The 15,671-nt window shown below is 47.4% G+C and overlaps 1 protein-coding gene across 1 annotated transcript; it reads left to right on the top strand.

The window, feature by feature from the left end:
* Positions 1 to 389: 389 nt before the first annotated feature.
* Positions 390 to 15,236, top strand: LOC120942903 (serine protease 27-like). The gene is made up of 6 exons (XM_040355856.1): positions 390 to 608; positions 5,637 to 5,663; positions 5,765 to 5,927; positions 7,127 to 7,392; positions 13,089 to 13,252; positions 14,643 to 15,236. The coding sequence occupies exons 1-6, from the start codon at positions 563 to 565 to the stop codon at positions 14,913 to 14,915; spliced, it is 939 nt and encodes a 312-aa protein (XP_040211790.1). The 5' UTR covers positions 390 to 562; the 3' UTR covers positions 14,916 to 15,236.
* The last annotated feature ends 435 nt before the right edge of the window (positions 15,237 to 15,671 follow it).

Here is a 15,671-nt window from a genome sequence, read left to right as displayed (position 1 = left end):
TCTTCTATCAGAGGGTGGTGGCCTCTCGTTCTATAGACAGGTAGTCTTCTATCAGAGGGTGGTGGTCTCTCTCTATAGACAGGTAGTCTTCTATCAGAGGGTGGTGGTCTCTCTCTATAGACAGGTAGCCTTCTATCAGAGGGTGGTGGTCTCTCTCTATAGACAGGTAGTCTTCTATCAGAGGGTGGTGGCCTCTTGTTCTATAGACAGGTAGTCTTCTATCAGAGGGTGGTGGTCTCTCTCTATAGACAGGTAGTCTTCTATCAAAGGGTGGTGGTCTCTCTCTATAGACAGGTAGTCTTCTATCAGAGGGTGGTGGCCTCTTGTTCTATAGACATGGGTGAATCACTCAGAGTCATCACAGCTGCTGTTTATGAAGGGAGGAGGTGATGAGGAAGTGATGAGGAGGGATGTATAGCAGCTAGATATCTTTACATGACTGTGCGTGTGTTACCTCACTCAGGTGATATCCTTGTCACCTCCAAGGATCCAAACTATAGATCCATCTCCAGGTGGCTCGCCACTGTCATCCCATTATACCCGGAGCTGACCACCAAACATCATGACTTGCCTTCATCTCTGGACTCTGTGTCTTCTCCTTGTAACAGGTAGGTACCATTTCAACTACTGAATATTATTTTAATTTGTTTGTGGTAAAAGCCCTTCTCTGAGGCCAAATATTTTTTTTTACTTTTTATAATTTTTGAAGTAAAACTAAATCTAACTAAAATCAAACACAAAAAGGTCTGTGCACATCTAAAAGGACCTGCGAAGTCAACTTCCTTTCTTTAATGAAATACTTTTCACCTCTACTGCTAATACAGAATGATCAGGACAAGGCGATAGATCCACTTCACATCTATTTCATCCATCATAGTTATACGGTATCGTTCTTCATTAATATCCTTCCTCTACAGATTTCGCACGGAATGGTACCTGCTTCCTCAGGAGGATACAAAGTGGGTTGTCACTACAATTTTTTGTATGTTTTTCTTCTTCGTCTTCTTATAATATGAAAATATATTGCATCCTGACTGACCTCTCTACTTTGTATTGGAAAAAAAAGCAAGTTCCTCAAAGGTGGGACTTTAACGGACAATGAAAAATTATTATTCTATTTACTGACATATGATCTCACACATATAGGCTGGACTTGATGGACTTTTGTCGTTTTTCAACCTCGCCTACTATGTAACTGTAACTCAAAAAATTACACATTTTATTTATCTACCAATACATTTTGTAATTTTACTAGAATAATCATTGTTCATGGTCTGTTTAAAGTCCCACCTTCGAGGAACTTGCTTTTCACACCACAGATTAGGGATGTGGACCTGAACTAGCTTCATCCAGTCAGTTGGCGATAAATATTTCATCTCTCTACTTTGTATCCTCCTGAGGACACTGGTACCAGTCCAACAATTACCAACAATACAGACCTGATCACGGATGTGGAAATTTGGGGCAATTTAGGAAACAGCGATCACAGGTCAATTGGCTTCAGTATTCCTGGATGGCTTAATTCCAATGTAAAAATGCATATAAAAGCAAAAGAGAAGGGGCTAGATTCAGGTAGCTGCGCCTGATCTTACGGCGGCGCAGCGTATCGTATTTACGCTACGCCGCCGCAACTTACAGGAGCAAGTGCAGTATTCACAAAGCACTTGCTCCGTAAGTTGCGGCGGCGTAGCGTAAATGGGGCCGGCGTTAGCGTGCGTAATTTAAATGTGTAAGGGGGGCGTGTTTTATGTTAATGTGTGTTGACCTGACGTGATTGACGTTTTGTACGAACGGCGCATGTGCCGTCCGTGTACATATCCCAGTGTGCATCGCTCCAAATGACGTCGCAAGGACGTCATTGGTTTCGACTTGAACGAAAATTACGTCCAGCCCTATTCACAAACGAGTTACACAAACAACGTAAAAAATTCAAGAATCTAAGCGGGAACGAAGTCCATACTTAACATTGAGTGCGCCTCATAGAAGCAGGCACAACATTACGCCGAAAAAGCCTTACGCAAACGACGTAAAAAATGAACGCCGGGCGCACGTACGTTTGTGAATCCTTGTATCTAGGTAATTTGCATACTCTGCGCCGAAAACGACGGAAGCGGCACCTAGCGGCCAGCGTGAAAATGCACCCTAAGATACGACGGCGTAAGAGAATTATGCCAGTCGTATCTTAGGCTAATGTCGGCATATCTAGCTTTCTGAATACAGAAAGTAGATACGCCGGCGCAGCTTTGAATTTACGCGGCGTATCTATGGATACGCCGGCGTAATTCTTTGCTGAATCTAGCCCAAGGTCTTCAAAAAATACAAGGCTGAGGGATCATCAGCAGCATTCCAACTTCACAAAGAATGCAACAAGAAATGTAAGGGTGCAATCAGGGCGGCTAAGATAGAATATAAAAGACACATAGCGAAGGAAAACCAAAAAAAAAAAAAAAAAAAAACAAGAAATTCTTTAAGTATGTAAACAGTAAAAAGGGAGGACAGACCATATTGGTCCCATAAAGAGTGAGGAAGGACATCTGGTTACAAAGGATGGGGAAATGGTGAAAGTATTGAATTTCTTCTTCTCCTCAGTCTTCACAGGGGAATCGGGGGAGGGACATCAGTAACCAAAGCTGCAGTGTTTATCCTCATGACACATCACAGGAAGCACCCTCTTGTCTAACAGAGGACAAAATTAGAAAATTGGGAAACTTTACATTAATAAATCACTGGGACCGGATGGCTTGCACCCGAGGTAACTTAAGGAACTAGTAATTGCCAGACCATTTTTCCCAATTTGTACTGACAGTCTACTGACTGGAATGGTACCAGCTGATTGGAGAAAAGCCAATGTAGCACCAATATTTAAAAAGGGCCCAAAATACATCCCTGGGAATTACAGACAAGTCAGCCTAACATCAATAGTATGTAAGATCCTGGAGGGGGTGATAAGGGACCATATACAAGATTTTAGTAATGAGAACGGAATCATTAGCAGTAATCAGCATGGATTCATGAAGAATCGTTCTTCCCAAACCGATATATTAACCTTCTATGAGGATGTGAGCTGCCATCTAAATAAAGGAATCTAAAACATCTGTTTTGCAGCATTTGCATTTAGAAGCGTTTAAAAAACAAAGTTCAGAGGGTGGTGATAAAGGGGGAGTACTCAGAATGGTCGGGTGGGTAGTGGGGTCCCCCCAGGGTTCTGTACTGGGACCAATCCTATTTAATTTCATCAAAACCAGACCTCCACCTCCTTCTGACGCCGGCTCGGCAGAGAACTCAATGCAGAAACTTCCTTTTAACGTGATGAACATCTCCAAAGCGGCCCTCAGATTTAGCAGTACTTTCCTTTTAAGAAAATTCCTGGAAGTTCTGAAACGTGAGAACGTTCTCACCTGAAGATTTAAATGACTGACTGTTACCCGTGTAATGGTGACATCTGCCGGTGACTCGTTCCACCCTAACCATGAGAATACGGCTCCTTGTTAGGTGATTGAAACACTAATTCTTGTAAAATTTATTGGATATTTATTCCTCCCAGTGCTACAAACCAGTCTTCCTGGGTAATAATCATAATTGTTTTAATGAATTAGTGGCTATGCTAATAACTTTACATCTGCTTGGAGGCAATAACTCATACCGGTTTAATTTCTCATTATTTCATTTACAGGGGCGGTCTGGTGGGGAGAGTCACTCATCGGTTTCTTGTATAATTTGGGGGTTCCAGCAGTGAAATCCTTCTGCCATGTGTTCTGGCTCTGCACCCGCTCAGTCTGAGGTGTCTTCTGTGGAAGAGCAGGGCGTTGGGACTTTTGGAATGACAGTAGTAGGCTTCCAGTAGACTTGGGGGGCCACAGCTGCAGGAATGGTGTGAGGGCCAAATGAAATGGCCCCCAGGCCGTGTGTTTGACCCATGTGTACTAGACTCTCTCTGATTATTGGAGTGAAAGACCTTTTTGGGTGACCACAGAGAAGACCAGACTCCCCACAGTACAACAAGTAAAAATGTGCAAAAAAACAGTGCAACGGGTATCGAGTTAGTAGTATGGTAGACTAGGTATACAAAATTGTATGTACAGTCAGAAAGCGATAAAAGTCCAAGCTCTGACAGTATAGCATAAAAGTCTAAAAGCCGGGAAAGGATGGTGTAGTAAAAATAATAATGAGGGTTACACTCTCAGGGCTGCCATCAGAGGGGAACAGAAACCATATTCCAATTCTACAGAAAAAACACAAGGGAAGAGGCGCATCTGGGTGTAATAGTTTAAAACAATTTAATTGTAAACACAATAAACATGGCCACTCACATTTTAGTGGTTAAAATAGTCATGTAAATTTCCCGGTAGAGGGAGAGAGGTCACCAGATCCGCCGATCGGTTCCTGGTCCTGCTGAAGCGCTGTACAGCTTGGAGTGTTGTCACACCGCCGGTGGAAGTGAAGCCGGCTGCGGTGGAAGAAGAGACTTCAGAACGAGGCTAGGAGCGCAGTTTGACAAAGGAGTGCGGCCAGGGCCATCTTATCCAGTGGGCACAGCCCAGGTGCCCATGGGGCCCCATCAGGACGGGCAGGGCCGATCCTAGGCGGGTGCACCATGTCCCGATGCTGTAAGCTGCCACAGAGAAGGGGCGCCAAGCCGCTGAAGCTCTGGCATGCCACTTGACTGTACTGGTTGCTAGAATTGCCGGCTGCCTGGTGCCTAGCAACCAGTGACATCAGCGACCGCCCCAGCATTCAGAGCATGCTGCGGCCGCACCAGCATTTATAGCATGCCGCCTACGTGGCTAGAAAACTAGATCGGCTCCACCCACCTCTGCCATCTTCAGACTCAGACAGCGTAGCATGCCGCAGGTCATCATCTTCATTGTTGGGGCCCCAATGCATTTCTTTGCCCGGGGGCCCATGATGCTATGAAGATGGCACTGAGTGCGGCTGCCGCATCATACGCTGCCTGTACACTCAGAAACGCGTCGCAGTTCCAGTGACGTCATCATCCCTCGCCTGCCTCTCCAACGGCGCTCCTAGCCTCGTTCTGAAGTCCCTTCTTCCACCGCAGCCGGCTTCACTTCCACCGGCGGTGTGACAACACTTCAAGCTGTACAGCCCTTCAGCAGGACCAGGAACCGATCGGCGGATCTCATGACCTCTCTCCCTCCACCGGGAAATTTACATGACTATTTTAACCACTAAAATGTGAGTGGCCATGTTTATTGTGTTTACAATTAAATTGTTTTTAACTATTACATCCAGAGGCGCCTCTTCCCTTGTGTTAAGACCAGACTCCCTTATGCCTTGTACACACGGTCTGACTTTTGACCGTGCAAAAGTCCGCCGTGAGCCCGTCAGAAGTCCGACGGACAGAAAGAGAACAGGTTCTCTAAGGTCCATCGGACTTCCAACAAAAAAAGTCCGATAGAGGCTACACACGGTCGGACTTTCCGAGAAAAAAAGCCTGTCTGACTTTTTTTCTTGGAAAGTCCGGCCGTGTGTACGAGGCATTAGAGTAACTAAAACATTTCTGGGAGGTAAAAGACATGAGACGTTCCCCAAAGTGAGAGCAGACCCTCTCATAGTAGATGAATTGTGGCTCCGTGGCTTCTAGAGATGACATATTAACATGTTTCTTCATCTTTCAGATGCTCAGCTTTCAATGCCCTACTCAGGTGAGTCCAAAACCTTCTAGACTTAGTTTACATAACTGATACCCCCATACAAAGCTGGCCAACCATGCTTACCCGGCATCACGGTTTCTGGTTCTGTGTAGGTTGTGGGAAGCCGGTGACATCGGACCGTATTGTGGGTGGACAGGACGCCTCCCCCGGGGATTGGCCATGGCAGATCAGCCTGAGGAGAAATGGCTTCCATATCTGTGGAGGGGTCATGATTGACTCCCAGTGGGTGCTGACCGCGGCCCACTGCTTTGTACGGTAGGTGACTTTTTCGGGTAAGTGGCATATTCTGTACAGCCAGCAGCATATATTTGCAAAGGTTTGCATACCCCATTGCTATCTGTTTTATTATATGTGTTCTGTCCCAACTGTGTGCATTTTTTCTGTATTGTATTGAATTGAATTAGGTGGCCTTTGTTTGGTGCATGCTGACATCTAGTGGCAATTATGAGCCACTACAGATTGTTTACTGATGTGATTTGGTCTCTCCCTCTGTCCTCTCCTCCTGCTTAGTGCTAGTTAGTTCAGTCCTAGCTATGCTTGCCCTGTTTCTTTCACGTTTCCTCAATCAGTGTTCGTTATTCACAAAGAGAGGGCTTAGGAAAGTTTTGGGGGTGGATTTAGCAACGGTAAACAGACTGTGCACTTTTCAAGTGCCGTTACACTCATTTCCCCCAGAGCTTAGTAAAAGTGATGAAGCTGCGCCTTTCCTTCCTATATCAGACGGTTGGGAGGTCCCAGGCTCTGCTTCTACCCTCCTCGAGGTGTTCCTGCTCCTCTAAGGGTGTATCCACCTATTGAGGTGACTATTGAGTCCTGTCCTGACATAGAGAATAGAAAAAGGGGCCACGGCACTTGCCCAAAGACACAGGAATCTGAGGCTGAGGAACGGGATGAGAGGTCACAGACCGAGGGGGAGAGGTGAGTGTGCTGGAACTTCTTCTGCAAGGCACCTTTGTTGGCCATTACTTTTTCACGACAGGGTCACTGTAACGAAAATGTCCCACACTCCGCTTGAGTGCTTTCGTCATATACCACTTTCTTCCAGTCTCAATATAGATATCAGATATTCCAACTGCTAACAAGCACAAAGCTAGACGATACTCGTTTGTCTGCTGTACATGGACTGGTTATTAGAACCAAAATACAAGTCTTATATACAGTAGAAGAGGAGGTTCCCCCTCCTGCTCATATTACTGTAACAATACACTTGTAACCAGAAACCTAATTAACATGAGCTAATTAACTAATCCCTTAAAGCAGCCGATGGGACTCTGTGCCCTCCTGGGCATTTTTATGACTAGACATGGTAAGGCTATGGTCAGGCAATGACTATATACTCACACTTTAGCTGCTCTCTGTGTAAGGAATAGACAAATGTAAGAAATTAACTTTCTAAACTTTATCTGAATTTTCCTAACTGTTGGCGGATGTTGGTGTTCTTCTCTCCCCACCAGGCCCTACACTATATCTGAATACATGGTGAACCTGGGAGCTCACCAGCTGTCTGTACCCAGCGGGGTCATGTCTCCGGTTACCGCCATCAACATCCATCCCATCTACCAAGGGGTCGGTACCAGTGGAGACATCGCCATTCTCAAACTGCAGTACTCCATACAGTACACGGACTACATCATGCCAATCTGCATCCCTGATGCCAAAGTCCAGTTCCCCAGCGGCATGAACTGCTTCGTCACTGGCTGGGGCTCCATAAGGCAAGGAGGTGAGGGCTCTCTGGTCTACATCCAGACGCAGTTGCTGGGCAAAGGGATTCACATTTATGTACAGAGTCTCCATTTATCACCTGATGATATTATTTATTGAAGTTCAGAACTAATGAGGACATTTAGCAGTGAGATGATCGCATTTCCACTCAGTGTCACTAGTGGGTGGTGTGGGCTCCGTCTAGCTCATAAATCTAAAGGAATGTCCAATTCTTATTAATAGCCGCATCAGGAGGGTGTTTGTTTTGTCTCCCAACTGAAAACTGATGATATGAGGCTAGATAACCAAAGGACCAACCCAAGGAAAATACATAATCAGAAAAACGGGAAGCTTTAGGGTAGGCAGTTTTCAGGCAGAGTCATAGGACAGGAACAGGTCAGGGTAGGCAGTGTTCAGGCAGAGTCATAGGACAGGAACAGATCAGGGTAGGCAGTGTTCAGGCAGAGTCATAGGACAGGAACAAGTCAGGGTAAGCAGTGTTCAGGCAGAGTCATAGGACAGGAACAAGTCAGGGTAGGCAGTGTTCAGGCAGAGTCCTAGGACAAGAACAGATCAGGGCAGGCAGTGTTCAGGCAGAGTCCTAGGACAAGAACAGGTCAGGGTAGGCAGTGTTCAGGCAGAGTCATAGGACAGGAACAGGTCAGGGTAGGCAGTGTTCAGGAAGAGCCATAGGACAGGAACAAGTCAGGGTAAGCAGTGTTCAGGCAGAGTCATAGGACAGGAACAGGTCAGGGTAGGCAGTGTTCAGGCAGAGTCATAGGACAGGAACAAGTCAGGGTAAGCAGTGTTCAGGCAGAGTCATAGGACAGGAACAGGTCAGGGTAGGCAGTGTTCAGGCAGAGTCATAGGACAGGAACAGGTCAGGGTAGGCAGTGTTCAGGCAGAGTCCTAGGACAGGAACAGATCAGGGCAGGCAGTGTTCAGGTGGAGTCATAGGACAGGAACAGATCAGGGCAGGCAGTGTTCAGGCGGAGTCATAGGACAGGAACAGATCAGGGCAGGCAGTTTTCAGGCAGAGTCATAGGACAGGAACAGGTCAGGGTAGGCAGTGTTCAGGCAGAGTCATAGGACAGGAACAAGTCAGGGTAAGCAGTGTTCAGGCAGAGTCATAGGACAGGAACAAGTCAGGGTAGGCAGTGTTCAGGCAGAGTCCTAGGACAAGAACAGATCAGGGCAGGCAGTGTTCAGGCAGAGTCTTAGGACAAGAACAGGTCAGGGTAGGCAGTGTTCAGGCAGAGTCATAGGACAGGAACAGGTCAGGGTAGGCAGTGTTCAGGAAGAGCCATAGGACAGGAACAAGTCAGGGTAAGCAGTGTTCAGGCAGAGTCAAAGGACAGGAACAAGTCAGGGTAGGCAGTGTTCAGGCAGAGTCAAAGGACAGGAACAAGTCAGGGTAGGCAGTGTTCAGGCAGAGTCCTAGGACAAGAACAGATCAGGGCAGGCAGTGTTCAGGCGGAGTCATAGGACAGGAACAGATCAGGGCAGGCAGTGTTCAGGCGGAGTCATAGGACAGGAACAGATCAGGGCAGGCAGTTTTCAGGCAGAGTCATAGGACAGGAACAGGTCAGGGTAGGCAGTGTTCAGGCAGAGTCATAGGACAGGAACAAGTCAGGGTAAGCAGTGTTCAGGCAGAGTCATAGGACAGGAACAAGTCAGGGTAGGCAGTGTTCAGGCAGAGTCCTAGGACAAGAACAGATCAGGGCAGGCAGTGTTCAGGCAGAGTCCTAGGACAAGAACAGGTCAGGGTAGGCAGTGTTCAGGCAGAGTCATAGGACAGGAACAGGTCAGGGTAGGCAGTGTTCAGGAAGAGCCATAGGACAGGAACAAGTCAGGGTAGGCAGTGTTCAGGCAGAGTCAAAGGACAGGAACAAGTCAGGGTAGGCAGTGTTCAGGCAGAGTCATAGGACAGGAACAAGTCAGGGTAGGCAGTGTTCAGGCAGAGTCCTAGGACAAGAACAGATCAGGGCAGGCAGTGTTCAGGCGGAGTCATAGGACAGGAACAGATCAGGGCAGGCAGTGTTCAGGCAGAGTCATAGGACAGGAACAAGTCAGGGTAAGCAGTGTTCAGGCAGAGTCAAAGGACAGGAACAAGTCAGGGTAGGCAGTGTTCAGGCAGAGTCCTAGGACAAGAACAGATCAGGGCAGGCAGTGTTCAGGCAGAGTCCTAGGACAAGAACAGGTCAGGGTAGGCAGTGTTCAGGCAGAGTCATAGGACAGGAACAGGTCAGGGTAGGCAGTGTTCAGGAAGAGCCATAGGACAGGAACAAGTCAGGGTAAGCAGTGTTCAGGCAGAGTCAAAGGACAGGAACAAGTCAGGGTAGGCAGTGTTCAGGCAGAGTCAAAGGACAGGAACAAGTCAGGGTAGGCAGTGTTCAGGCAGAGTCCTAGGACAAGAACAGATCAGGGCAGGCAGTGTTCAGGCGGAGTCATAGGACAGGAACAGATCAGGGCAGGCAGTGTTCAGGCGGAGTCATAGGACAGGAACAAGTCAGGGTAAGCAGTGTTCAGGCAGAGTCAAAGGACAGGAACAAGTCAGGGTAGGCAGTGTTCAGGCAGAGTCCTAGGACAAGAACAGATCAGGGCAGGCAGTGTTCAGGCAGAGTCCTAGGACAAGAACAGGTCAGGGTAGGCAGTGTTCAGGCAGAGTCATAGGACAGGAACAGGTCAGGGTAGGCAGTGTTCAGGAAGAGCCATAGGACAGGAACAAGTCAGGGTAAGCAGTGTTCAGGCAGAGTCAAAGGACAGGAACAAGTCAGGGTAGGCAGTGTTCAGGCAGAGTCAAAGGACAGGAACAAGTCAGGGTAGGCAGTGTTCAGGCAGAGTCCTAGGACAAGAACAGATCAGGGCAGGCAGTGTTCAGGCGGAGTCATAGGACAGGAACAGATCAGGGCAGGCAGTGTTCAGGCGGAGTCATAGGACAGGAACAGATCAGGGCAGGCAGTGTTCAGGCAGGGTCATAGGACAGGAACAGATCAGGGCAGGCAGTGTTCAGGAAGAGTCATAGGACAGGAACAGATCAGGGCAGGCAGTATTCAGGCAGAGCCATAGGACAGGAACAGATCAGGGTAGGCAGTGTTCAGGCAGAGTCCTAGGACATGAACAAATCAGGGCAGGCAGTGTTTAGGCAGAGTCATAGGACAGGAACAGATCATGGCAGGCAGTGTTCAGGCAGAGTCATAGGACAGGAACAGATCAGGGCAGGCAGTGTTCAGGCAGAGTCATAGGACAGGAATAGATCAGGGCAGGCAGTGTTCAGGCGGGGTCATAGGACAGGAATAGATCAGGGCAGGCAGTGTTCAGGCAGGTTCATAGGACAGGAACAGATCAGGGCAGGCAGTGTTCAGGCAGAGTCATGGGACAGGAACAGATCAGGGCAGGCAGTGTTCAGGCAGTGTCCTAGGACAGGAACAGATCAGGGCAGGCAGTGTTTAGGCAGAGTCATAGGACAGGAACAGATCGGGGAGGGCAGCGCTCTGGCAGAGGGCCTCACAGGTGTACATGATGGTGCCATCAAATGTTTGATGCCTCTCAGTCACCAGTCAGATTTAGACCTTCAGCTGACATTTTCAGGCAATCTGATTTGGTGCACAGAGCAATAAAGATAATTGTTAGCATTGGTTCATCAGCTTAGGAGGCTCATGAAAGCAAAAGTCTGGAAAATTCCCCTTTTCAACCATTTTGTAAGTCAAGCTTAGCCATGTCCCACACTCTCAATACTTTGCTGATCATTATTCATTTACCATTTTGTATGATGCAGTATAGAAGAGGTGACTGCTTGTGGAACGGCTCCCCTCCCAGTGCTGGCCAAGATCTGCCATCTCCTTGACCAGTACAGCAAAGGAACCCAATGTGACTGACCCTCTTCTTGGTGCTGGCTGAGATCTGCAATCTCCTTGACCAGTACAGCAAAGGAACCCAAAGAGACCTGCTTCCTTCTTGGTTCTGGCTGAGATCTGCCATCAACTTGACCAGTACAGTAAAGGAACTCAAAGGGACTGGCTCCCTTCTTGGTGCTGGCTAAGATCTGTCACCTCCTTGGCCAGTAAAGAAACCCATGGGCACTGTCTCCCTTCTTGGTTCTGGCTGAGATCTGCCACTTCCTTGACCAGTACAGTAAAGGAACCCAATGTGACTGACCCCCTTCTTGGTGCTGGCTGAGATCTGCAATCTCCTTGACCAGTACAGCAAAGGAACTCATATAGACCGGCACCCCTGTTGCTTCTGGCTAAAATCTGCCATCAACTTGAACAGTACAGTAAAGGAACTCATATGGACCGGCACCCTTGTTGGTTCTGGCTGAGGTCTGCCATCTACTTGACCAGTACAGAAAAGGAACCCAAAGGGACTGGCTCCCTTCTTGGTGCTGGCTGAGATCTGTCACCTCCTTGGCCAGTAAAGAAACCCATGGGCACCATCTCCCTTCTTGGTTCTGGCTGAGATCTGCCACTCCCTAGACCAGTACAGTAAAGGAACCCATAGGGACCAACTCCCTTCTTGATTCTGGCTGAGATCTGCCATCTACCTAACTAGTACAGCAAAGGAACCCATAGGGACTGGCTCCCTTCTTAGTGATGGCCAAGATCTGCCACCTCTTTGACCGGTACAGTAAAGGAACCCATAGGGACCAGATCTCTTCTTTGTGCTGGCTGAAATCTGCCATCTCCTTGGCCAGTACAGTAAAGGAACCCAAGCCTTCGCACAATAGTCCCCATCAAGCCATAATCAATAGAATGACAAAACCTCAATTTGTTTTTAGTGACAAGTCTTCACAGATAACCCGTGTAACGGAACGTCCCACACTCCGCTTGAGTGCTTTCGTCATATACCACTTCCTCCCAGTCTGAATGAAGATCTCAGATATTCCAACCACTCACAAGCACAAAACAAGGCGATACTTGTTTAGTTGCTGAACATGGACCGTTTATTAGAACCAGAATTCAAGTCTTATATACAATAGAAGAGGAGGTTCCCCCCTCCTGCTCATATTACTCTAAAAATACACCTGTAACAAGAAACATAAATTAACATGAGCTAATAAACTAATCCTTTAAAGCAGCGGATGTGACTCCGTGCCCTCCTGGGCATTGTTATGATAAATCAGGATTTCACTACAGGTCAGACTTGTTGTCACCGAGTGTCACACAGTAGATGATACATTATCATAAGTATAAACACAGGACACCTTCACACAATAACAGTAGCTCCAGCAGGAGTCGGCCCGTCTCCTACATTGTACAGAGGCCAATGTGATCGGCTCTCTCACCTAACATGTTGAGTTCAGAATCAAACAAACCAAGAATAGTTTTTACATCTATCCCGTGAGATATTGTGGAGAAATATTACTGTCCCATTTTAAGTAATCCAAGATATATTTTCTCAGTCACCCTGTGCCAGGAGGGACATAAGAGGTGCCTGGGGAGCTAAAACAAGGGTTTCCCAACCTTTCCAAAGGATTCTGGATTCTACGGGTTGTCCCGTCACAGCCCATGTAGTGTGAAACACTAAAAGGTTTTCCTTTTGGCCTACTTATATTGGTTTTCATTTTACCTTAAAAAACATTTGAAGAAGCCTGACCATCATGTGTGGACTTTGGTTCCATTGTTGTATATTTGGTTTGATGGTTCCCAGATACATGTGAAAAGTAACATAGAACAGATAATTGATAAATCAATAACAATGCCTTGTCTATTGCAGTGAACCTGCAGTCTCCCCGAACCCTTCAGCAGGTCGAAATTCCATTTATAGACCAAGCGGCTTGTGACACCATGTACCACATCAATAACCCCACCAACAACACCATCATCCAATGGGACATGATCTGTGCAGGATTCAAGGATGGGCTGAAGGACGCATGTCAGGTAAACGAGAGGCACCGCCATGGGTCGGAAGTAATTGGTCATTCCCAGTGTTCTTGGCCAACATTGGTCTTCAGGCTTTAGGTGGATATTTGGAAGGTTGAGGAAGCTGGAAGGTACTTCTAAAGAGCCAGGGAACAGGGGCTTCAAATGACCACAACAGGAAAGGCTCCTAAAAAACAAACTGTCTGAAAATATTACAGACTGACAAAGATTTTTTTGTTGAACCCCTAATTAGAGCTTAACTAATAAATCGGTCATTAGCATTTCTGAGGACACCAAAACCCCAATATCCAACAATTGAATCTCATCATTTCTGAATAATTCTTAATCTTTTAGATTAAGGGTTAGTCCACCTAAAACGATATTGAATCTTTAAGGTGGAGTGTGTAGGAATAGGTCATTTGTCAGGTTTCGTACATTTCATGAGGTCTCCAGTGATGGGATGACCAGTGGCGTAGCGTGGGTTGTCAGCGCCCGGGACAGGGCAAGAGATTTGCGCATCCTAATCCACGGATTTTTAGCACTCTGAGTCCCTTCTACTAGTACAGGAGTACTGACCAACCTGATTCCTACACCGACTTACCTGATCATTATACTAACCTACCTGATTCCTACATTGACCACTAAACTGACCTGATTCCTATACTGACCACTACACTGACCTACCTGATTCCTATACTGACCACTACACTGACCTACCTGATTCCTATACTGACCTGCCCTCCTCCTCCCCCCCAGTCTCCGCACGGTCACAATCCCTGGGATCATCATGGATGGTCTTCAGTGTACATTTACTCACTGCTGTGTCGGTGACACCGCTGGAGCCTAAGCCGGGACTGCACCGTGACTTCTTTCTCATAGCGAAGCGGACAAGCTTACAGTCTCATAGACAGAACAGAAGAAAAGCTGCAGGTAACCTGCCACCTGCTGCTGCGCCCCTCTAAATTTTGCGCCCGGGGCAACCGCACCCCCCCACCACCACCACGCTACGCCACTGGGGATGACCCAGCCATAGTACCCAAGTTCCTGCTTATGTTGGGGTGCAGTGTTTTACAGCCCACCTCGGGGTGTTCCTAACTCGCCTTTCTCATACATCATAATGTAAAATTATAAATACGGCAGGTAGTGTGGGAACCCCCCAGGGGATGTAATGACCGGAGAGGTCAAGTGTGAAGATCTCCAAATAGAGTACCTGAAAGATATGGGAAAACACTGAAATAAACTCTCCATGGTAGAGCAAGTTGGGTGGATGACCTCTTATCCCTTCCAAAAAGAACCTTCAAAAGAAGGATGGGGGTGATTGGCAGCCCCCAGATCTAGACCCCCGAGAAGCCACAATCACATCTGCTGTTCTGCTGTCACTAACATTTTGCTTCTCTGACCTCCACAGGGCGATTCTGGCGGCCCCCTTGCTTGCAAATGGGATGGCTCATGGCTTCTTGCTGGAATTGTCAGCTGGGGATTCGGCTGTGCCATTGCCAACCGCCCGGGTGTCTACACCAGAGTGGCAGCATACTCCACCTGGATCAAACAATACGTCCCACAGTTCCAGCTGACTCCTGCGGTGATCACTCCACCATTACAGCCCAGTGATTCGATCTGCCCATCTTACAACCACCTCCTCTTCCTCTGCTCTCTCCTCCTACAGTGGCTGCTAAAGTGACATCAAGGAGTTGAAGGAGAGCCAAAGGCCAATTCCCAACCTCTGCAAAGGTTTTATATCAAAGCGCAGAATACATTTTTATTTTATACAGTAATGTGGTTAACAAGACCCCATGAGCAACATCCGAGCTCAGAATCAGTGTGGACCCTGAGCCAAGATGGCAGCCAAACCCATAGATTGGGCAAACTATGGTCTATCTTCTCTCTGGAGCCCAAGGCGAGCATACATGCATGCTCACCCCGACTATAGAGGGCTCACTCTGTACTCTCATAGGAGACTTTATAGCAATAAACAATTATTTAAATAAATGTTCTAACCAAATATTGTGTGTGATTATTATTAATATCAAAAGACGGGACTGTAAGGACACCCCGAGTATGAAAGGGGTTATTCCATTCCCAAACACAAAGGCAGCTACCGAACCCTCCAATCAGCCGAACAAGAAACCCCAACGAATAATTCTCCCCCAAGTACGAGACGAGGCTCCGTGTTGGGGGTCAAACAGGAATCAGACTCTTTATTGGAAGGAATACCGGCTCTTTATATACACTTACTGCAGTCACCACATGAACAATGACCCGGATCCCCCCACAACATCACACAACGGTGACATAACCAGCCCCCAATACACACTATACATCCCTCAGCAGACAACGGGTGAGTTCATTAGCACCCTTAATAATAGGTGAAGGGAAAGCCGCCTCAGCAGGGGTCAAGTCCTGGGGAAAAAAGTGTGGGAACTCACCCAAGATTCCC

Source organism: Rana temporaria, chromosome 6, assembly GCF_905171775.1.
Source record: "Rana temporaria chromosome 6, aRanTem1.1, whole genome shotgun sequence".
Taxonomy (NCBI): domain Eukaryota; kingdom Metazoa; phylum Chordata; class Amphibia; order Anura; family Ranidae; genus Rana; species Rana temporaria.
This window is presented reverse-complemented; position numbering and strand designations above follow the sequence as displayed.

Bases quoted from the DNA above. Each gene is read 5' to 3' on its own strand.
- LOC120942903 (XM_040355856.1), top strand. From the start codon at position 563: ATGACTTGCCTTCATCTCTGGACTCTGTGTCTTCTCCTTGTAACAG. The intron at 7,393-13,088 runs GTGAGGGCTCTC...TGTCTATTGCAG, and splicing joins GGGCTCCATAAGGCAAGGAG to TGAACCTGCAGTCTCCCCGA. The intron at 13,253-14,642 runs GTAAACGAGAGG...TGACCTCCACAG, and splicing joins GGCTGAAGGACGCATGTCAG to GGCGATTCTGGCGGCCCCCT.